At 45.4% G+C, this 21,740-nt stretch overlaps 7 protein-coding genes across 7 annotated transcripts; 3 read left to right on the top strand and 4 right to left on the bottom strand.

Annotated features, from left to right (window-relative positions):
- Positions 1 to 259: 259 nt before the first annotated feature.
- PADG_03672 (uncharacterized protein) lies at positions 260 to 1,979 on the bottom strand (the record flags this gene model as incomplete). The annotated part of the gene is made up of 2 exons (XM_010761249.1): positions 260 to 1,907; positions 1,966 to 1,979. The coding sequence occupies 2 exons, from the start codon at positions 1,977 to 1,979 to the stop codon at positions 260 to 262; spliced, it is 1,662 nt and encodes a 553-aa protein (XP_010759551.1).
- Positions 1,980 to 2,675: 696 nt separating this feature from the next.
- Positions 2,676 to 3,177, top strand: PADG_03671 (uncharacterized protein; the record flags this gene model as incomplete). Its single annotated transcript, XM_010761248.1, has 3 exons — positions 2,676 to 2,847; positions 2,918 to 3,055; positions 3,125 to 3,177. The coding sequence occupies 3 exons, from the start codon at positions 2,676 to 2,678 to the stop codon at positions 3,175 to 3,177; spliced, it is 363 nt and encodes a 120-aa protein (XP_010759550.1).
- A 568-nt stretch (positions 3,178 to 3,745) lies between these two features.
- PADG_03670 (uncharacterized protein) lies at positions 3,746 to 11,660 on the top strand (the record flags this gene model as incomplete). Its single annotated transcript, XM_010760834.1, has 2 exons — positions 3,746 to 5,097; positions 5,153 to 11,660. The coding sequence occupies 2 exons, from the start codon at positions 3,746 to 3,748 to the stop codon at positions 11,658 to 11,660; spliced, it is 7,860 nt and encodes a 2,619-aa protein (XP_010759136.1).
- Positions 11,661 to 11,996: 336 nt separating this feature from the next.
- Positions 11,997 to 12,710, bottom strand: PADG_03669 (uncharacterized protein; the record flags this gene model as incomplete). The annotated part of the gene is made up of 1 exon (XM_010761247.1): positions 11,997 to 12,710. The coding sequence occupies one exon, from the start codon at positions 12,708 to 12,710 to the stop codon at positions 11,997 to 11,999; it is 714 nt and encodes a 237-aa protein (XP_010759549.1).
- Positions 12,711 to 13,185: 475 nt separating this feature from the next.
- PADG_03668 (uncharacterized protein) lies at positions 13,186 to 16,010 on the top strand (the record flags this gene model as incomplete). The annotated part of the gene is made up of 4 exons (XM_010761246.1): positions 13,186 to 13,227; positions 13,354 to 13,743; positions 13,815 to 15,694; positions 15,836 to 16,010. 4 exons carry the CDS (start codon positions 13,186 to 13,188, stop codon positions 16,008 to 16,010), a joined length of 2,487 nt encoding a protein of 828 aa, XP_010759548.1.
- Positions 16,011 to 17,025: 1,015 nt separating this feature from the next.
- PADG_03667 (uncharacterized protein) lies at positions 17,026 to 18,090 on the bottom strand (the record flags this gene model as incomplete). The annotated part of the gene is made up of 2 exons (XM_010761245.1): positions 17,026 to 17,715; positions 17,914 to 18,090. The coding sequence occupies 2 exons, from the start codon at positions 18,088 to 18,090 to the stop codon at positions 17,026 to 17,028; spliced, it is 867 nt and encodes a 288-aa protein (XP_010759547.1).
- Positions 18,091 to 19,694: 1,604 nt separating this feature from the next.
- Positions 19,695 to 21,643, bottom strand: PADG_03666 (uncharacterized protein; the record flags this gene model as incomplete). Its single annotated transcript, XM_010760833.1, has 5 exons — positions 19,695 to 20,067; positions 20,141 to 20,869; positions 20,932 to 21,148; positions 21,221 to 21,288; positions 21,393 to 21,643. 5 exons carry the CDS (start codon positions 21,641 to 21,643, stop codon positions 19,695 to 19,697), a joined length of 1,638 nt encoding a protein of 545 aa, XP_010759135.1.
- Between the last annotated feature and the right edge of the window lie 97 nt (positions 21,644 to 21,740).

The following is a 21,740-nucleotide window of genomic DNA, read 5'->3' as shown; positions in this document are numbered from 1 at the left end:
GTCGATACTTAAAGGGAAAACGGGGTACATGAATGGGCAATGGTTAATACCTGATAATGGTTAGTTTCGCACAGGTGTGTCCTGCTCGCCGTATGCCGCCAGATTACGGCCACCGGATGACTTAAGTCACATACGCAACTTTAAGTTGGGAGGAAAAAAAGGCTGAATAAAGTATTGCCAAGGGGGAGCGGCAGTCGGCAGGTGAAGAAACAGTCGCTGATCCCGTCACTTTTGAGTTGTTCCTGTTACCCTTCCCGCGCTATTCTTCCAGCGAAAAGTCAAACTTCTCAAAAGCCTTCCTGAAGTCATCCGCATCAGCTGTCTCTTCTTCCTGTGATTGGATATCATCTCTCCAGTTCATCCTCTTCTCGAGTTCGAGGAGTTTAGCCATCACTCGCCTGCCAAACTGAAGATCGAACCTGAACTCCGGCGACAGAGGGAGGATCAGAGTAGTTTCCGTGCCTGGTTTTACCCCTTCCCCTGCCCTTTCTCCGCCGTCCAAGGCTCTCGGCGAAGGGCTCCAGATCTTTACTCGAAAGTAATCTCCCTTTTGCAACGTACTGTTGTCCACCTTCTGGATTTTCGGGTAACTGAGATTTTCGGCTTCCACCTTGAAAGCCGCCTCTACTAAACCACCGGTCACCAGGTCCGAGGGAACTGGAAGGAATTGCCAATGGATGTGTATCCCATTACTGCGGCTTACTTCCCAGGTGACCGCGCCCAGCTCGCCTTGGGATCGTTCATCCAGCATAGCATGCAGGGCGGACCGGTATCTCTGCATCTCTTGGATAGTAGCTACCTTCGAATTAGAATCTTCGATTTCATCGAAAGTCGGTGCATGAGTTAAAGGTATTATTAACAAGTGTCCGGGAAATCCTAGACTGCGGAATGTAGCAGAAGTAGGTAACGGGCCCTTTGCAGTTGTGAGATAGCTATCTGAGCCTATGGACGTAATGAGATGAGTGGCAATATTCGGATTTGACAAACAGAAGAAGCATTCTGAAGGCCCCAGCGGGGGTCTTCGAATACGCTTGCTAGGTCGATGATAGTCATCCCCATGTGCAAAGCGACTAAAGGACTGTTGCTGGCCCGGGAGAGCATGTCGCTTTTTTGACGCAAAGAGGAGGAGTGGCGATGCCGTAGTACCAGGTGGAATAGCCGTTAACGGAGCTGCTTGTGGATCCAGAGTGAAAGCGTACAGCCATTTTTGATTTGATGACTTGCTGAACGGAGCCAGGTTGATGAATCGAGTAATTTGTTTTACATCAGGAGCCTCTTCTGTGGGGAGGTGAAAGAACGGCTCGCGCTCGTAAAAGAAAGGGGCGCCTGACGAAAAATGATATCGAGGTTTCAAAGTCACGCAGAGGTCTGCCACGCATTGTGTGCCTTCGGGTACTTTGGCATTCTCTGGCAACGACACTTCTGAGCCATTATGAATCGATTTTGGCCATTGGTTTGTTATTAAAATATGCGCGCCGTGAGCTTCGAATAGCGATCTGGCATCGAATTCTGTGTACCGGGGTAAGTATTTATCGCTTAACCCTGACGCAGGCGTTGCGGAATCTTCAAAGCTACCCCCCAGCGCCACAATTTCGATGCCTTCGGATGTTTTGAGGGTTCCACGTCTACCAAGAAAATAGAGATTCGGACAGACTTCATCATCAGATTCAATCTTTTCAATGACTCGTTTTGGAATCGTGTGATTTCCAACAGTAAAATAGGTGGGTAACGGCACTTTGATTGTACCATTCAACAATGCCGTAATGTCCCTCAGTTCCTCCTCACTTGATCCATCTCCGAAAAGCTCCCCAGCGATAATAGCGAAAGTAAAGTTCTGCTTGGTCTGCAGCTTTGCCAGCTTGGTGAATACTTCTCTGATTGAGCAGTTTACACTCCCCACAACAATTCTGTATTCAGAGTTAGCCCAGTACCCGCATAACTGGAGTGCAAGAGCACCGTTCTTACATTTTAGATGCCATAGTCATCTATAAAGGCGGTAATATTATTTAAAGCCCTGAAAGACGAGTGGGCACCGCCGTTGATCGTGCTAGTTAGTGAACTGGTGATTCAATTAACGTAGTTAATTCCGGATCACGCAAGCGAATGGATCTTCAATTTCAAATTCTCATCAATTTTCTAACTCATTCACTTCAACGCGTAATTATGCCGTCAATTTGCAACAAAAATGCAGGAAGCTCTATAGAAATAGAGTTGAAAAACAGCGGTTATTCACTAATTGAATTCTACATTATCCTTGTCTGGAAGAATGTAGGTTGATAAATTGCACTTTGGTTGCACCACTTGCTTTGGTGATTCCGTCACGTGATATCTACTCTGGATGATAACCGAAAATGAAAAATAAAATACGACTTGCCCCTTATGAATTCATTTTGCACCTCTTATAGAAAGGCAAAATGCCAGAAAGATGGGATCGTACTGTATGTACATTATCAGAGAGCTTTGCCTAACCCTTGACTAGTTATTGGTTAAGCTACGTCGAACCCGAACCGACCTCAAATCACTTCCTCACCCGCGCCAAGAACAGTGACATAACCGTAACTATATTTCTGTTAGCTCGATTTGATAATGAACATCGTCAAAAACAAAAGAAATTGGAAGCCATCGGGAGATTTCACCATTTATCAGCCACTGCTCTTCGCCGCATTGGACTAAAAATGCCTTCCATCGAGCTTCTCACAAATGTTGCTCTCTCACGCGAACAGAGCAAGGAACTCGCCCTTTCACTCTCCAAGGCGTCAGCGAGGATCCTTAAAAAGCCCGAGTCTTTCATTTCAGTTCAAATCCGCTCTGATGAGATCTTGACGTTTGCGGGCACTCACGATCCATGTATGTACCTTATCTACACATCTGCATTTATGTATCACATGCGAAGAACTAATAATCATGGCCCCATTAGGCTTTCAAATGCGCATAACTTCTCTGGGCAATCTAAACCCGGCCGATAATGTTAATTTCTCCAAGGCCTTTACTGATTTTCTCAAGGAGGAGATTGGTGTCACGAACGATAGAGGTTATGTTATCTTTTACGATCCGGGTAAGTTGGCTGCTGGCCCGTTAACGGAGTGTGAGATCTTTTCTGAACAGATTCTGACCTCTTTCGCAGACTATGCAAATCTAGGATATAAAGGGACAACTGGTGCTAAATTATGGTGCTGAAGGGGTAAACGCTTACACGCAGACGTGTAAGGCATGAAACTATCGCCCACCTTGAGGCTTAGCATACGCGAGAGGTTAATTGCTCTTGTCATGTTGACATGGAGCCTCTTTTTTGTTTTGCCTTGGAATAAAAGAAACCCTTTGTCATTTAGCCTGATAACGAGATTTTGCATCGTTTATCTGTTTGAAATTTTATTTTTGCTCCGCTATCATGGTCTTTTTCATATCCCAATGAATCATCGGCGTTACGATTCTCAGGTAAGACAGTCCGAAACCCGAACAGATGCATGGATGATCTTTTGTAGATTCTAACTCAAGTGTAATCGAGCCCATATTACGCAAGTAGAGGAACGTATAGTGATGATAGCTTGCAATGTGCAGGAATATCTCACAATTCGCTGGTTAGGATCCATATCACGTGATTACACAGCAATCAGATAAGATAAGGAAACCCCGGATTATCATTTGACCGACGCGATCACTTACTTTATTTTCTCTTTTGAAGCTTTGAATAATTCGGAGGAAATCAAAAATTGCTTGAAGCGAATAGTTTTGGCAGCCCAACAACATGGCGACCGTACCTCCAGGACGCCGGGGCAAGCCTTCCAATCTCATAAAGAAAGGTACCGCAACGACAAAATCTCACCGGTTCGAATCTTTCTCCAAGCGCATCGTCAAGTTAAAAATTGATCCCATCCATCGTGTGCGCCGCAACAGCATTGGCGATGACAGCGATACCGAATCGGATTCATACTTCAGGGCGTCCCTGGAGTACTGGATAGAACTTAATCTATCCGAGAATTTTACCCAGTTTTCCCAGCGCGTAAATCGGCTCAGTGAGAGTTTACCACAGATTCTACATCATGAGGATCGAATAATGGGATTGTTGGCCGAGTACATAGGGAAAAGGGATGAATTGAGCCTGGAACCTCTTCTCAGCCTGGTGGCTCAATTTAGTCGGGACTTGGGTCAGCGATTTGAAAGACATTTCGCGTCAGCTGTCACATTAATAGCATCCGTCGCTGCTACACATCCAAATATCGAGGTGATAGAATGGAGTTTTACATGTCTGGCTTGGATTTTCAAATTTCTATCCCGACTCCTCGTTCCAGACTTACGGCAATTTTTGGGAATAATGTCTCCCTACCTGGGAAAAGAACGCCAAAAGCACTTTGTGACAAGATTTGCGGCGGAGTCCATGTCCTTCCTAATACGCAAGGCCGCCCTTGTTTACTACAAAAATAAGTCACCTCTTGAAAAAGCTGTTACCTATCTTTTTGAGGATCTCGCCAATACAGATGGACCACGCCAGATTTTAATGTATCAACAGGGCCTCATGTCAATGTTTGCGGATGCAATCAAGGGAGTGAATAGTGCCATTCATTCAAATGGAGCAGACATCTTACGATGCCTCATCAATGCTTCTGCTGTGCAAAATGCAACCCAAAGCGCCCTCACAGAGCAGATTCTTAACGGGATTGTCATTAATTTGGTTCATCACACATCTCCCGACACTTTTGGCTCAGTTTTTGATGTGATCTGTGACCATGTCGAACATGCTAAGCCTAATGGCAACGTTGCAGTGACAAAACTAGATATCCGCTTAGTTTTTGTTAGCGTAACCGCACGCAAAGGTTCTAGGATTAAAAACTGGAAGAGGGTACATCAAAGCCTCATCACGCTTCTGGGTCGCGTCATTGAATCGCCCAATACCCCTGTCTATTCGATCCAACTGCTATTAGCCACAGTGGCGGCTGCGGTTCAGACGTCCCCTATGGATGAGTTGTTGTCATTTATGCGCCCTCTCATGAAATCCATTAGTAATGAGAAATTTAGCGAGTACTTCTTGCCATTCTGCTCGTTATTCTCCTCATTCGGAACCGAGCGATTTCAAACTGTTGTCCTCCCATACTTTCAGCGGTCAGTGAAATTTGTTCATCTTAGTCCAAATGCAAATCCTGATATTTGTCTTTAGGTTCATCACTTCTCTCTGGAAAGACTACGAATCTGGACTTTGCCTGATATTACCGAAACTTCAGGCTGCTCGTTGCATCACATCTGAACCTAATAAGCTTGGATCGGTAGTGTGCCCCAACAAATGGAAAGATGCAATTATGGAAAGATTCATCAAACCAGATCTCACAGACCAAGATGTCGCTTTTCTACATTCATATACAAAACTACAGGATGCCATATTACTTTCCTCCGAACCTTCAATCCTTCCACAACTTGTCCAGCACCTCCATATTCAACTGAAGGCTGCGATGGCACCCTCTACCAACCTCCGCGAGAGCCAAATTACCTTCGCCCGAGGCCAAGGATTTTTAGCATATGTCCGCCTTGCTATCAAATTAGGCTCACTTGATCTATGTCTTTGGAATAAGGTGGTGTTGATTGGTCCTGAGTGCTCACATTGTCCAGTTTTCCTCGAAGCAATATTGGCTTATATGTCTGCTTGTCCCAAAAACGATCAGGTATCAGACGAGGGCCTCGAACCATTTGCTACCGCTCTTATTGGTAATCTTTCCGGCTCATCACATAAAATCAGATTACTCTCCCTCAAGATTCTACAAACATTGCTCTCCAGGATGAACGACAGCGATAATACGTACATAGCGATAGCGATTGAAGTTGAACAAAGCGAACTGAGTCTCCAAACGTCAAGGTATCTATCGATGCAAATCCGCAAGCTTGCTATCGGTTATGCGGCAGCGTCAACCCAAAAGTGGCTAGATCGAATTATTCCAAATTTCTGCTTTGGTCTGCTATCGAAAAGGCTGGCATCACTATGGGATGATGCGTGTGATGCGATCAAAGCAATTTGTGAGGTTCAAAATGGAGAGGCCATAGTTGCAGAGCTTGCTATTCGCGGATTGCGAGAACTCAGTCCCCTTGACATGGAAATGGGTGCGCCTGAAGCAGAATCCGAGGAACCAACCGCTACGTCTGAATTTGAGTGCTTTAATATTTCAAATATCGAAAAAACCGTGTCGACCTCTTTTACTGATGCCCAAAATTCTAATCTTTTACTTATAGAAGACTTCAAATCTGCTCATTCAACGTCAGCACAAAGTTCTACCTCCCCGCGATCACAGGCTCTTAAAGTCTTGGGAGCTGTGCCTCAAGTGGCAGAAAAACGATCCCGGCAATTCGTTCCCTTATTTCTATCATGGGCAACTCATGACGAGGACATTTCTACTATCATCAAACCAAATACTTCTGGCCAGCGGCCTGCAGATGATAGTCCCTCTTCCCCATGGAATATACGGGATCGGAAAGCCATGCTCAGCGTATTTGGGCAGTTCATCAACCCGAAAGTTTTGTACAAATCGTCGGAGGTACATGAAGCTTTGCTTGGGCTTCTATGTAATGGAGACACGGAAATTCAAAAATCCGCCTTAAAAGCTCTCTTTACCTGGAAGTCACCCGCCATTCAACCTTACGAGACCAACATAATGAACATTGTGGATGACGCAAGATTCAGAGATGAACTGTCAGAATTCGTGAATGCTAGCCAGGAGAACAGTACGATTAAGGAAGATCACCGTCCTGATATTTTCCCTTTGTTATTGAGGCTCCTTTATGGTAAGATGGTCGCTCGTGGAGGCTCCGGGGGGGGACAGGGGACACAAGAGGGGCGCAGAAAAACAATTTTAAGGATAATATCTCAACTCTCCGAAAATGACTTCGGCCACTTCGTTAAAATATCATATGGTCCGCTGGGCGATGTTCGTGTTCTTGAATCCGACTCTAAGCAGCGCCAATATCTGGACCAAGAGATAATGGGCGTCAGAAAGCAATATGGTCTACTAAAAATGGTGGAAACTATGTTCAACACCCTGAAAACCAAAATGTTTCCCTATGTCGACCTCTCCATGAATGTGATCTTATACTGCCTCATTCGAGCATGTAGGCAGTTGATGGACAACAGCTCAGAAGACAACCAGACGTCTCTCATCCGCAACATTCGCCAGTCAGGTACTCATTGTCTCGCTTTGGTATTCACAGTTTCTCCTGACTTCGATTGGAATCCATATATGCCTTTAATTTTTAGTGAGATTATCAGCCCAAGATTGGAAAAGTTCGCTGTGGAAACAGCGCAGGGCGTGTCCGGCTTACTCCGTCTCTTCCATACTTGGGCATCCTATCCCAAATCAGCAATTTACTTTCTCCACGGTGACCAACCCGTAATTCAACGAATAGTTGATTGTGTGGGTGTGGAATCTGCTCGCGAGGACGTTAAAATATTTGTTCTGTGCGAGATCCTAAATGGGCTTATTAATGTCGCAAATAAACAGTCAAAAGACCCGGAGAATTTGCCAGACGCTTCAACAACAGATATAGTCCGGTCAAAGGTTTTAGGACCTCATGTCGAATACATGTTAACTCATCTCGAGTCTCTACTCAGAAAGCAATCAAGTCGCCAATTGAAGATGGCTGCAATCGACACACTATCAAACCTTGCTCCGTTCGTCCAATCCTCACAAGAAACCACGAAGCTAATTAGTACGGCTACGTTCCTTCTTAATGAACCCGCAGATCGAGTTCCTCCCAAAGCTAAAAGTGGGCTCCTGCGTGTCATGCAGCATTTCCTACCGCTTTACGACCCGCGAGATAACGAAGATCTTAACAACCGTATCTTTGAGGTTATCTCCTCACTATTCGATTACTTCAAAGATAATCCCAACCGCGAAGTGGCCTCCTCCGTATTATTTGCGTTCGCAGACCACGAGACTGATCTTAAGGATGTTGCCTTACTATGTGCGGATCTCAATTCTATTTCTAGCAAAAAGCTTGACGAGTTAGATTTTGACAGGAGGCTTAAGGCATTTAATATTATCAATGAGCAAAAGTACAAGGAGTTCACGGCCAGACAATGGCGCCCACTATTGTACAACCTTCTTTATCATGTGAAAGATCAGGAGGAACTTGCAATTAGATCCAGTTCGTCATTCGGGCTAAAAAGATTTGTGGAGAGCATAGTTCCAAAGTTAGACAGCGATAACGGGGGTTACTTAAATTTGGTCGACGGGGTTTTGCTTCCATCGTTACGCAACGGGGCTAAATACCCTGCTGAGACGGTACGGGCAGAATTCGTTTCCATCATGGGCTATTTCATAACACACCACCCAAAACATCCGACCGTTTGTGACATGGTTGATCTATTAGCCAACGGGGATGAGGAGGCATCTATTTTCAATAATATCCTCCATATCCAACAACATCGCCGTCTTCGTGCATTGCGGCGTCTGGCAAACGATGCTAAGAAGCGGAAAATTGGGTCATCAAATATCAGCTCCTTTTTGCTTCCTCTCATTGAACACTTTGTGTTTGATCAGGCGGAAGATGAAAGTGCGCATAACCTGGCTGCAGAGACAGTTGCAACTATTGGAGTGCTCTCTGAAGGGTTGGAATGGAGTCAGTTTAGAGCGATATTTCGAAGATACAAGGGATACTTGCAGAGTCTCCCAGGGATGGAGAAGAATGTCATACGACTGCTTGGCCAGCTAACTGATGGCTTGTCGCGAGCAATGGATACCACGAAAGAGCACTCGGTTGCTGAAGATGGGCAAATGGAGGCCGTTGAGCCAGAGTCCGCAGTTCAAGCCTCCCTTTCCAGAACCTTACCTACAGAAACTCGCATCGGGACGGAGCTGAAAACCAACTTTATCCCCTTCCTGTCGGAGTTCGTTCACCAAAAGGATGAATCGGAAGTCCATCTCCGCGTACCTGCCGCTGTGATCGTGGTTAAGCTACTTAAACTTCTGCCTGAGGAAGATATGGCACTTTTCCTCCCCTCTGTGCTCCTGGACCTAGCTAACATCCTTCGAAGCCGGTCACAGGATGCTAGAGATATGGCTAGGAAGACCCTCGCTGATATTGCGCTTATTCTTGGGCCATCCTACTTTGGATATATCCTCAAGGAATTGCGGAGCACATTAACAAGAGGATACCAGCTTCATGTGTTATCCTTCACGGTCCATTCCATTCTAGTGACAACTAGCGATCAATTCAAGCCCGGTGAGCTGGATCAGAACCTTGACGAACTTGCAGCCGTGATAATGGACGATATCTTTGGAGCCGTTGGCCAAGAGAAAGACGCTGAAGAATATGTGAGCAAAATGAAGGAGGTGAAAAGCAACAAAAGCTATGATTCTATGGAACTCCTTGCGAAGATTTCGACGATTCGACATTTATCAGCTCTTATTAATCCAGTTCAAGCTCTATTGCGGGAAAAACTTACAGCAACAATTATCAAAAAGGTCGATGAATTGCTCAGAAGAATTGGAGTCGGTTTGCTACGAAACCCAGGCGCTGAAAGCCGTGAACTCTTAGTGTTATGCTACGAAGTGATAAAAGAATCCTATAAAACCGAGCCCCAGAAACCTGAAGCTGATAAGCGGGGGGACAGAGCTCGTTTCATAGTCAATTTGCTCAATCCTAGAAACCGGTTGAACCGAGGAAGCACCTCGTCATATATCTACAAGCTGTCTCGGTTTGGACTCGATGTTCTCCGCAGTGTCTTAAATAAATACAATTCCCTCATGACTGCTGCCAACCTTGCCGGATTCCTCCCCATCATTGGGGATGCATTGCTGCAAAGCTACGAGGAAGTCAAGTTGTCCGCCATTAGGCTCCTGTCCACGATTATCAAAACCCCACTCCCAGAGCTTGATAAAAACTCCGACGTGTATCTCGTAGAAGCTATCAAGATGATCAAAGACGCTCCAAGCACAAATACCGAAGCTGCTCAAGCCGCACTAAAACTTATCTCCTCGATCATACGCGAACGGCGAACCACGAAGCTCAAAGACTCGCACCTAGGCTATTTATTGAAGAGAATAGCTGCTGATATCGAGGAGCCTGACCGACAGGGAGTTGCCTTTAACTTCATTCGAGCGGTTATGTCTCGCAAATTTATTATCCCGGAAATGTATGAGCTTGTAGACAATGTTGCCGCGATGATGGTAACAAACCACACGCGAAGTGCCCGTGACCTCGCTAGGGGTGTCTTTATACATTTCATGATTGAATACCCTCAGGCTAAAAGCAGGTGGGCAAAGCAGCTTGGATTTCTCGCCAAAAACCTTGGCTATCAGCATAAAGAAGGCCGTCAGTCAGTAATGGAAGCAATTCACCTTCTGCTCTCTAAGTCCAATGGTGATCCTGCGCAGGATATTGTTGGCACACTTTTTGTACCTGTGGTAATGGTTATGTCCAATGATGACGCCGTCGAGTGTCGGGAGATGGCAGGTGTGCTCCTGGGCAATCTCTACAGTCGTGCTGATTCCAAGCATCTGGCGTCTATGCTCAACCCTGTCAGATCCTGGCTCGAACAAACGCAAAATCCATTACTCACGACCACTGGATTACAAGCAATACGGATTTTCTTTGAATCTGAACGGAACAACAAGGAAAACGAAGTGCGGTTTGTTACAGGACTACTACCCAGTATCATCGCTCCCGCCGTGGAAAACCGAGATGCAGAAGAATGGGAAGTTCTCTATCACTCTCTACAACTCTTCACTAAGCTATGTCAACTCTTTCCAGCCATTGCGTTGACCGCGGATTGCGCGAATATCTGGTCTCATATCTGCGAAAGCCTCTTCTACCCACACGCTTGGATAAAATCTTGCGCGGCTAATTTGATCGGAATTTGGTTTGCTGACGAAGCGAAAGAAAATTTCCCCAATAGTTATGGTTCTGTTCCTCTCATAGGGGCTTCTGGCCTCAAGCTGGAGGGTTACATGATGTTAGATATTACCAGAGCCAGTTTGCTATGTCTGAAAGCAGCTACTATCTCTGAAGACCTAGCAACCCAGACTATCCGAAACCTAGTGTTCCTTGGACGTTGCTTCGGACAAAATAATCTGAAATTCTTACAGAATACAACAGATAATCTGGCAGGCGACGTTAGTGAAGATAGCGATGGCGAAAACAATTTAGAAGCCGTTGTTGTCAACCACGCCAAAAAAAGCAAGCCAGCAATTGAATACGTCTTCGAACGCGTAGCCGCCATCCTTCGACGGGAGCCTCAAACCACCCGAGCGGAATCTTTAACTAGTAAAACGGCTTGCATGAAGCTTATCGCGGCTCTTTGTACCCATCTTGACGTATCTCAAATAACTCCATCCCTACAGACAATTCTCCTTCCACTACTTCACTTCACTGATCCATCGATCCCTGCACCCCGCTCCCTCAATATGCAGTTCCAAACTACCTACAAGTCCCTCGTGTCCAGCAGCCAGGAGATTCTTGATATGCTGCAGAAAAAATTGGGTACGACTGACTTTGTGGCACAAATAGCTGTTGCCCGTCAAAGCGTCAAGTCCAGGCGGGAGAGCAGAAGGGTGAAGAGGCGCATCGAAGCTGTAGTTGATCCTGAGAAGTTTGGTCGAGAAAAGAAACGGAAGAATGACCGAAAACGGGAGAAGAGGAAGGAAAGGGGCACAGAATATCAAGAAAGGAGACGTGGCTGGTAAAATTTTTCCCCCTTTTGTATGACCCTTTCTTTTTACGCTTGTCTTTGAAAGGAGTTGTCAAAATAGAATTGGGACAGGTCAGTGCTGAATGGTCATTTATATCCATATTATTCATGTTTGTAATGTATTGTACATAATTTGCTATCAACTTCCAGCATTGCAGGGTATTCCAATCCCGGCATTATACATAAAAATATCCTACCAACGCAATATGAAGAACATGTTACTCCCTTGCGAATGCAAAAATCCCAGATAGACACAGCGCCGAAAAAGACGATCGAGCTACAGAAAATATCAAGGATTCTCCCTATGGTCCGGCTGTTTGATCTACTCCATCTATTGGTACGGTCCCTGTTCCTTCTCCTGTTCCTTCTCCTGTTCCTTCTCCTGTTCTTGGTCCTGATTCCGCGGCATATTTACGTCCTGCTGCAGTTGAGCCGTGTTGCCGATTGGTCGTTGGCCCTGACTTTTTTGATGGCGCAGCGCCTCCTTCGGACCTTCTCCTTCAATTGCTCTCACAGTGCCATCCTCCCACCATTCTATGTCCCTTTCTAGCTTTCCTTTTAGCAGCGTCTGCCCCTGCTGCCACAAGATGTCCTCAAGAGTAGACTTTGTATCCATGAAGATATTCAGATGGTCGCTGATGATATGTCGATTCTTGCACTCCGGACAAGTAATCAGCACTGTGCCTTTGTAGTAGCCGTGCTGCGAGATACGATGTGATGAACGGTGACTGCATGGTTTGCAGGTGAATGTGATTAGGAATGCCCGTTCCTCTGCACGTCGCTGTGCGTTCTGGGCGGTATCTTCAGGGGTCACAGGTTTGCTGTCTGTAAGAGGAGAAGGAGCTCTGGTGGAGGTCGAGTTATATCTGGAAAACTGTGAGGAGAGGAATGGAGGTGGATTGTTTGAGCGTGTCGAGAATCGGGTTGTGGTGAATTGATCTTTACGGCATGCTCTGAAGGATCGAGATTTGAGTGAGGAAGATGTGAGAGGAGAGTGCGCTACGCGAGTCGCGAGGCTCTGAAATAGCCTTTTGGAGGAAGCCATAATCCTATTAATTCAATTACACGAGTCAAAGCAAGGGCGGCGATGAACAAATCGTAGATTTGTTTGCCTTGATTACTGGGTTCGTTGTTAATCTAAAAAATTCTGAAGTTCATATTTTTGCCATGACATAATTGGTGTCACGTGATTTACCCGGAAATACATTGTTCCTATTGCAGTGATATAGTTCGTCACGTCGTTTTCTGATCGAACAAACATCCAAACTCCATATGCCGTCACGAAGGAAAAGAAAGTGAATCCTATGATTGCTTGATGCATTCTGCCCACGGGAAATTGATATCCGCCGTGTTAATGAGGCGAACCGTGGCAGCTACACTTTGGTGACCTGCCACTCACTTTCGGTTCTCCGGCTTACCCACCAATCCCGCAGCTGCCTCACAACATTCAAGGCTCCCTCGTTTCTCCAACTTCGTTTATTTCACATACGGGATGCAAAGCCGTTATTTTCCAATGAAAAATGGCGATGAAACCGAAAAGTAAAATCCGTGTTCCACGGCGGGTATGCTTTTCACCGCTCTCTTACTCGCAAAACCTCTCCCCGCTTTCCACTTTTATTACCGCAACAGTTTTCTTGCTACATTGAGCGTTGGATCAAGAATCCCCAGCTGACTCTCAACTATCTTAGAGCATGGCAGCGCGGGACAACTCTGCTGATTTTGACACTTCATGGGATGTACTCTCCTCCTCTCTTCGAGAAATTCATACCAAGAATGCCTCGAACCTCTCCTTTGAAGAATTATACCGAAATGCGTATAAACTGGTCCTCAGGAAGAAAGGCATGGATCTCTACGATCGTGTAGCTGAACTGGAAAAAGATTGGCTTCAGAATGTGGTGTTAAAGCAGGTCACCACATATATTGCTCCGTCACTTTCGTTGGAAGGTGATGCAGTCGACACGCTGGATCAAGTGAACGAAAGAAGAATAGCAGGTGAACGCTTCTTAGGGAAATTAAGAGAGGTCTGGGAAGATCACCAGCTTTGTATGGGAATGATTACGGATGTACTTATGTACATGGTAAGATTTCCAATATTTTCTTCTCTTCCAGGCAACCTCACATTTGTTTAATACTCATTTCTCCAAAAAAGGATAAAGTAATACTCCAGGACAAACTCCGCCCGTCGATATACGTCACCGCGATGTGTTCATTTCGTGACTATGTTCTAAATGCAGACATTGGATGGAATAGACAAATGACCGTTTATGATGTCTTTGAAGCCACCGTTCTGTTCATGATCAGGCTTGAACGCGATGGAAATATCATTGATCGCCCCTTAATACGGCATTGCATATATATGCTTGAAGGGCTGTATGAGACGGAAAGAGAAGAGGAGTCTGGAAAGCTTTATGTCACATCCTTTGAACCGTCTTTTTTGGAGTCGAGTCGACTTTTCTACCTCGCGGAAGGTCAACGTCTCCTTGCCACAGCCGATGCCTCGACGTTTTGTAAGCGGGTGGCCGAAAGGTTACGAGAAGAGGAAGAACGCTGTCGCTATACTTTGTCTCCGGCGACAGAGCACAAAATCAAACAGGTTATTGATGAGAATCTAGTCGAGAAACACATTGGGAATATCATAGCTATGCCCGATAGCGGGGTCAAGTATATGCTAGGTAATGATCGATTACCTGATTTGAAGAATGTCTACGAGTTAAACTCGAGGGTCGATGAAAAGAAGCGGGCCTTGACATCAGCTGTACAAGCTCGTATTGTCGAACTAGGATCAGAAATCAATAACGCAGCGAGGGATTTTTCGCAAGGACCTCTCCCAAGTCAAAAGCCCTTAGACCAAGCTGCAAATGGCACAAAAGGCAAGAGTCCAGATGATAAGGCGCCAGTAAACTTACAAACAGCTGCTGCAATTAAATGGGTGAATGATGTTTTGCAGTTGAAAGCCATGTTTGATAGGGTTTGGGAGATGTCTTTTAATGCAGACCAAGGGATGCAAACCTCCATAACGACAAGTTTCGCGGACTTCATCAATGCAAACCCCCGAAGCTCAGAATATCTGTCCCTTTTCTTCGACGAAAACTTGAAGAAGGGAGTTCGAGGTAAAACTGAAGAAGAGATAGATGCTTTACTGGAGAGCGGAATCACCCTGCTGCGATATATTCGCGACAAAGATCTCTTCGAGACTTATTATAAGAAACACCTTTCCCGACGATTACTTATGAAGCGTTCTGCAAGCACAGATGCTGAGCGACAGATGATCGAAAAAATGAAAATGGAGGTTGGCAACACCTTCACTCAAAAATTAGAAGCCATGTTCAAGGATATGGAATTATCCTCGGGCCTCACATCCAAATATGCGAATTATATTTCGCAGCAAGAGTCAGATTCAAAACGCATTGATCTCGAGATCAACGTGCTCACCAGCACCATGTGGCCAATGGAAATGATGACAAACTCGAATAAAGATGGCTCTCTAGCAACCCAATGCACCTATCCAAAAAACATCGAACTTCTCAAACAAAGCTTCGAGCAATTCTACCTTGGCCAACACAATGGGCGCAAATTGCAATGGCAATCTGGCATGGGCACAGCCGATATTCGAGCTACCTTCCCGAGACCAAATGGTAAGGTCGCTCGTCATGACTTGAACGTTTCCACCTACGCAATGGTGATTCTATTGCTATTCAATGATCTAGGTGCAGATGAATCACTCTCTTTTGAAGAAATACAAGCTCGAACAAATATCCCAACCAATGAGCTCTCAAGGAATTTGCAGTCTCTGGCTGTAGCTCCCAAAACCCGGGTGTTGAAGAAGGAGCCTATGAGTAAGGACGTGAAATCGACAGATCGATTCTTCTTCAATGAAGGATTCCACAGCGTGTATACCAAAGTTAAAATCGGCGTCGTTAGCAGTGCTGGTAACAAAGTCGAAAACAAAGACGAACGGAACGAAACTGAAAAGAAGATGAATGACGAACGGGGCGGTGGAATTGAAGCTGCCATTGTACGGATTATGAAGTTCGTTTTACCTCTCCTTTTTGTCGCCACCCCCTGACTCCGTAACGACCCCCGCATTGCACCACTCTCAAACAACAATCTACTTTTCCCCTTTAATCTACTAGAAGGTTAAAAATGACTAACTTCCGCTACCAACAATAGACAACGCAAGAAGCTTTCCCACACCCAGTTGATGACAGAAGTAATCTCCCAACTCGCATACCGCTTCACCCCTGAAGTGAACATGGTCAAGAAGAGAATCGAGAGCCTTATAGATCGTGAATACATTGATCGAATTCCAGACTCCGACCCACCAGCTTATGTTTATCATGCATAGACGAGTTTCAAAATAAAAACAAAGACAAAAGCAAGACTACATGCTTAGATGACACTACATAGCACCCTATAAGCATTGCTTTTCGCTTCGCTATTTTGGATTCTTTTTCTTTCAGTTTCTAGTTACCTTTTACAAGCGACGTTTCCCCTCTGTCCTTGTTTCATGGTTTTCCCACCCTGACTCTTTCTCAATGAGACTTGATCAACTTCAACTTCGACTTTCTCCTTTCCCTTCTATTTTCTTCTCTGCCGTTTGCTTAGGTCAGGGTAACCGGTTTTTATACATTCATGGGTTGGTGCTATATGGGATTTGGGGGGTGGAGGAATATTTGGGTTTCTGTTTTCTTTTCGGAAGTTTCATTTGTCTGAACATGATGCAACGCTTCACTTCTGGCTTGGGGGTACTGCAGGTGAGATGAAGGGGGAAGGGCATCTTGACCTAGCGTTTTTCAACGGATTTCGTTGAATATATCTTGATTTCTTCTTCTCCCCCTTTCACACCTCCTCGACCTACCCTTTGCCACCAATCCAATCTGCATAACAACTGATGATTGCCACCTCCAACCGTAGATTTTGCAACGACTCGCTTTGGAATCTTGAGTAATTTTACTTTTCTACCCAATCCTATATATATATATATATTCACCAAAATGCCACCCTCAACACCAAGGTTAGGGGTAGGTTAGGATTAGGAGAAATACAGGTTTTGCCTTAGCCCTTGATAATTTATATAGCCTTTACCTAGTGGGCCCTATTTCCCCCACATCTCTCACTGAATATTCCCAAACTATAAACGGGGCTCTTCTGATTCTCAATCTGTGTTTCCATCTAATATATCTATAGAATCTCTAGTCTTTGCCAATTCCCATCCAAAACGCCACGCTAAATATGCAAGTATTTAGAAACATAACTGTCGTGTAAATAAATAAATAAATAAATAAAATAATGGGACAAGAGATAAGCCCCAGTTCCCAGATAATCCCGCTTCTCCCACGTTCCATACCTTAAGTCTCAAACTAAAGGACCTCCACCTCACCCTTCCCCCACGCCTCCTTAACTCCCTCCCACCTCACAACCCATACCTCCCCCCTTCGCATCCTCCTCCCATAGATATCCCCACCCCCATAACTACTGCTACCCGCCTCTTCACCAGCCGCGATAACAATCCTCACTTCCTCCACCAAACAGCGCACGAATACGACCTCCTTCGTTTCAGGCCCCTGTATCATACTTATCCCGCCCGCATTATCGTCTAGGCGGCGCAACTGTGATGGAAACGTGGATAGGAAACAGCTGTTGTAGTGTGCTGTTAGGAGGGATTGGTGGTTCTGGAGGAATGCGGATTCCTGCGCGGAAAGGAGGGGGTGTTTTGTGTCTTTGTTCAATTGATATGTGTGTGTGGTAGAGGCAGTTGGGGGAAGGGTGGGTGTGGGTGTGTTGAAGGTTGCTTGGGAGGATTGTTGCTGGGATTGTGAAGAGTTGGGGTGGGAGGAAGGCGGAGGGGCGGAGAGGAGGAGGTAATGTAGACTGTGCTTTGTGAGTTTTGCGAGGCGCTGGCGGAGAATGGAGCGGATTAAGTATTGGGTGCGGGAGAGGTCGGATTGGAGGATGGAGAGCTTGAGGTTGAGTGTTGGGTTTTTGGTTGGGTTTGATATCGCGGAGGTGGGATCTGAGGCGGATGCGGTGAGGTCTTCGATTTTTTCAATCTGGAAGCACATCAAGTTCCTTAGTTATTTTATTTCCCAACTCTTGGGAGCAGGTCGGTCTAGGTACAATAGTTTATTGCGGCGGTTCAACCCATGATTACTACGTTTCCAAATCTTCTACACCCAATTCTCCCCTCAAATTCCGCCACCACCAACACAAACAATCAAAAGAGCTTCAAGTTCCAATATGTCACTCACCTGCCTCCGAACCCTTTCCATAACCCTCTCCATCAGCGGGCCAGGCCATGGCAGAAGCTCCGGGACACCTCTCTCTGAAACCCAGAAGCGCGTAAGTTGCTGGGCGTCCAGGACGGTAGCTTCGGGCGATGAGAAGCCTGGCCGGTCAATCGAGGCGAGGATATCGTCTATATCCATTCTTCGGGACAGTCAAGGTAGCTGTAACTGGTGTCGCGACCCTGATTGCTGTTGTTTGCTGATACTGGTTTTTGGTGTGGTATGAAGGCAATTGAGGGTTATGTTTTGGTTGGGTGACGTTGAATCTAATCGGGTTAAATTGAAGTCGCGTCTATTTGGCGACAGCAGACACGCGCTAAACCCGACACGGTAATTTTCCAACCTGAAAATATATATGGAGTACGAGAGAACAGGAATACTAATAAAATGATATAAAACTTCTTGCTTTTTATTTAGTTTTCTATGATATTAATCATTGCAATGTATTCTAAGACAGGAATTCGGAAGAATGAGAAGAAAAAGGAAATAGTTAAGGAAACACGGGGTTGACGGGATTCCTCCAACCAATCTGTCAGTACATCAATTCTTGTTCCTCTCCCAACATCTCCAATAATTGACCACTGAATATTCTCTCATCCCGCTCCAAGAGTCTCGAAATGAAGGGTGCAGGTAAATGCGCATCCACTCAATCAAGACTGCGTGATTCTTCCTCGTACTCTTATATTTAAGCAGAATAGATCAGCCTCGACATCCGCAATTCCTATAAAACACCACCGTTCCAAAAGCACCTGCTCGGTACAATGTGGCCTATCAGTGATTTCAAAATAAAACTAGAGGGCTCGTGATGATGAAAAGCTTCGCTGGTCAGTGATGGGCCCAAGGGTTTTTTATTTATTACTTTTTTGGGCGGGGAAGGGTTTGGAGGATCGACAAAATGCGGTTGAATCTGAAAAGGAGGACAACTATTTTGGAGAATAAAATCCAGGAATAACATAGAAAGTGGGGAGGGTGGCGTTGAGCCGATAATGGGAGATCCCATATACTTCTACTGGAGCAAAAAAGGATGGTTGCGGGATTGGAGGGGTTGGAGGTGTATCGAATTTTCGTTCGTTCGTTGAGTGTCCCTTCATATTGGGTTGTATGGATGGTAGAAGAAATATGCAATTTTCAGACATAGGAAATAAGTTCGCTGAGGATAAAGTGGTGAAAAAAAGTATTGGTCATATCATAAAAGTTGCTTTCTGAAAACGGAGAAGAGAAAGAATTGGGTGTTCCATGCCGGCGCGAAGAGTTAGTAATGCAGTATGAGCATATATCGCTCAATTTTGGGTTGAGGTATCGGATAATTTATAACGGGGATGAGCTCGAGACTGGGCCGAGTTGATAGCTGTTCATCGTCCAAGTATTTCTATAGGGACCATAAATGTTTGTTGTCCACGCATATGTAATATATCAGGCTTAAAGAGAATACTTCTGTTGTCCCTCGATGGTACGGCGGCATGGATGAATCCAAAGAAATCAATAATAAGTTTTTAAGTCTCACAAGTATGTTAGCCATTTCAATTCCTTCGAATGCTGCTTTTGAAATGTGAAAAGAGGTCGGCGCCCCCCAAGGGAATGCGGGTTGCCGAGATGAACACGGATAAATTCAAGTTGGTCAAAAAGATTCTAAACAGGCGATGGCGAAAAAAGGGAGACAGAAAGACGGAAAAGAATGGGTAAAGATGTAACTCCATCAAAGCGTTTAGAACCATAATTCAGGGGTTATTGAGAGTTGAAGGATGTCAGTAACTTAACATGCGCCGTCCAGGCAAACGGCAAGGTTCCTGGTTTTCCATGGATATGTTGTTGCGGTCACCACCGCCATTCCGACAACGCCCAGTAGGGCTGTCTTCCATTTGGGAAGAATGCTGCCCAAAGGCAAATGTTTGAGCTCTACCAAGTTTAGATCGTTGCTTGACTTTCCCCAGGCCTCGTTCACAAGCAAAGGCATGTTCTTTCGCACCCATCTCGACATAATTCTGAGGAACGCAGCGAGAGCGATACACCGCGAAGAAAGCACTGTATCCGCCATCTAGGATGTACATTTCAGGAAAGGTAAGTTTGGGGTATTCATCGATATTGACTGCACGATCTTTGTGTCGAATGAATTTGGCCCTAAAGTAGCAGATGTAAGAAGGAATCGTGCAAAGAAATAGTGGAAAGAATGGGAGGGAAATTATAAACTCACATTATGGGTGCTCGATGAGCAGAATACTCGCAATGAAACACCAACACAGTGTTTGGCTTCATGTTGTCGGAAAACAGTTCCGCTGCGAGATGCTCCTTATCATTGTAATTGACTGCACCGGCAATGTGTCCACCATCATACTCGTACTCAAAGCGGCAATCAATAATGATTACATCATCATATCTATCATTATATTTTCCGTCAATAATATCAATCAAAACAGCGTTCTCGATCCGGGGAAGACCATCAGGTTGATCTTCGGGTATAAAGTGAGGTAAGTGAAGCGTCGGCCCTTCTTCCAAATCGCGTACCGATTGGATATTCACACTGGAGTCGTCATTTTGGTTTATTAAGTCGTCGGAATGTTCAAACATGCTGAGCGATCTCCTGCTCTGCTTTCTGGGTCGGGCAAAGGGGTTCGAACTCTTACGCACGATGCCATGGCTAGGAGAGCCATTGTCACGTGCTTGTCCGACACAGCCAGAAAATGGGGCTCTTGGACGAGGAGGACCCACTTGATCGTTCCCATGAAATATCCTTGCAGCCGGCCTTTCAGGAGATCCCTCAAACATCTCAGACAACGATAGGGATGTCGACGTAGATTTATTACTCCCATTTCCGATTTTCAAAGACGGTTGAGATTGACTGCCAGCAGGGCTTTTCGAAATTCCACAGTGGGCCTTGGTCCTCATCAAGGATGGGCGGAGGAAAGCAGCCCGTTTTCTCCTGCTAGAAATCAGTCTAAACAAAAGTCAATCACTGTAGAACACGGCGAAGCATAAAGTACTCACTCTTGATCATTGCATTGCGGAGACTCCATTGGTGACGGCTTCAATGGACTAGGCATGTAGATATTTGGCTTAGGTACTGAGAGATCAGCCGTAGGAGATACTATATCCATGTCTGCGGTTTGACTATATGGAGTTTTGTGTGGCAGTGGGGACATATCCATCATATCAACAGATATGGCAGGCGAGGACGACGGCAGAGGGGGCGTTGTCATCGTATCTAGATATATCGCTGTTAGCTTCACCGTTAAACTTACCAAAAGTTTAGGGGCTCTATAAATAAGGAACTCACCTCGACCATGTTCGGGACCAAATAAGTTTGCTGAAAACAGTGACCTCCGTGGTGTTACTAACGCAGGACTAGAAGCAAGATCAGCATCCGAACGAAGAATTGTAAAGAACCAAGTGAAGAAAAACCAAAGGGAAGAAGACTCTATGACGTATTCAACTATCAGAACACGTACCTTTGATCAATGTGGAAATTCTGAGACAGATCTGCGGCTAGACTTGCTGTAGGGGAAGATCCTCCAACAGGTTTAGCATTGAAGTAATCCGGGTTCCCCTTCTTCTTGGAAATATCCTTGAAATTGAAACTGCTTGGACCAAAAGACCTGACAGCAGGGAAAGTTGGGAACCCTGCTGTCTCTGGTCGAAAACAGTGGCCAAAGAGCATAGACGGAGGTTGCATAGCCGCAAGGGGAGATGAGTGTTCCATAGCTGCAGCAGCAAGTCGCTTGTATTTGATAATCGGTATTATATCTTTGCTTTTTAGTTTTCTTTCTTTCCTTCTCCTCTATCTGTTCCTCCACTCG

The sequence above is a fragment of the Paracoccidioides brasiliensis genome, assembly GCF_000150735.1.
Source record: "Paracoccidioides brasiliensis Pb18 unplaced genomic scaffold supercont2.4, whole genome shotgun sequence".
Classification (NCBI taxonomy): Eukaryota; Fungi; Ascomycota; class Eurotiomycetes; order Onygenales; family Ajellomycetaceae; genus Paracoccidioides; species Paracoccidioides brasiliensis.
Note: the sequence above shows the minus strand (reverse complement) of the source record. Positions and strands in the feature narration are given on the sequence as shown.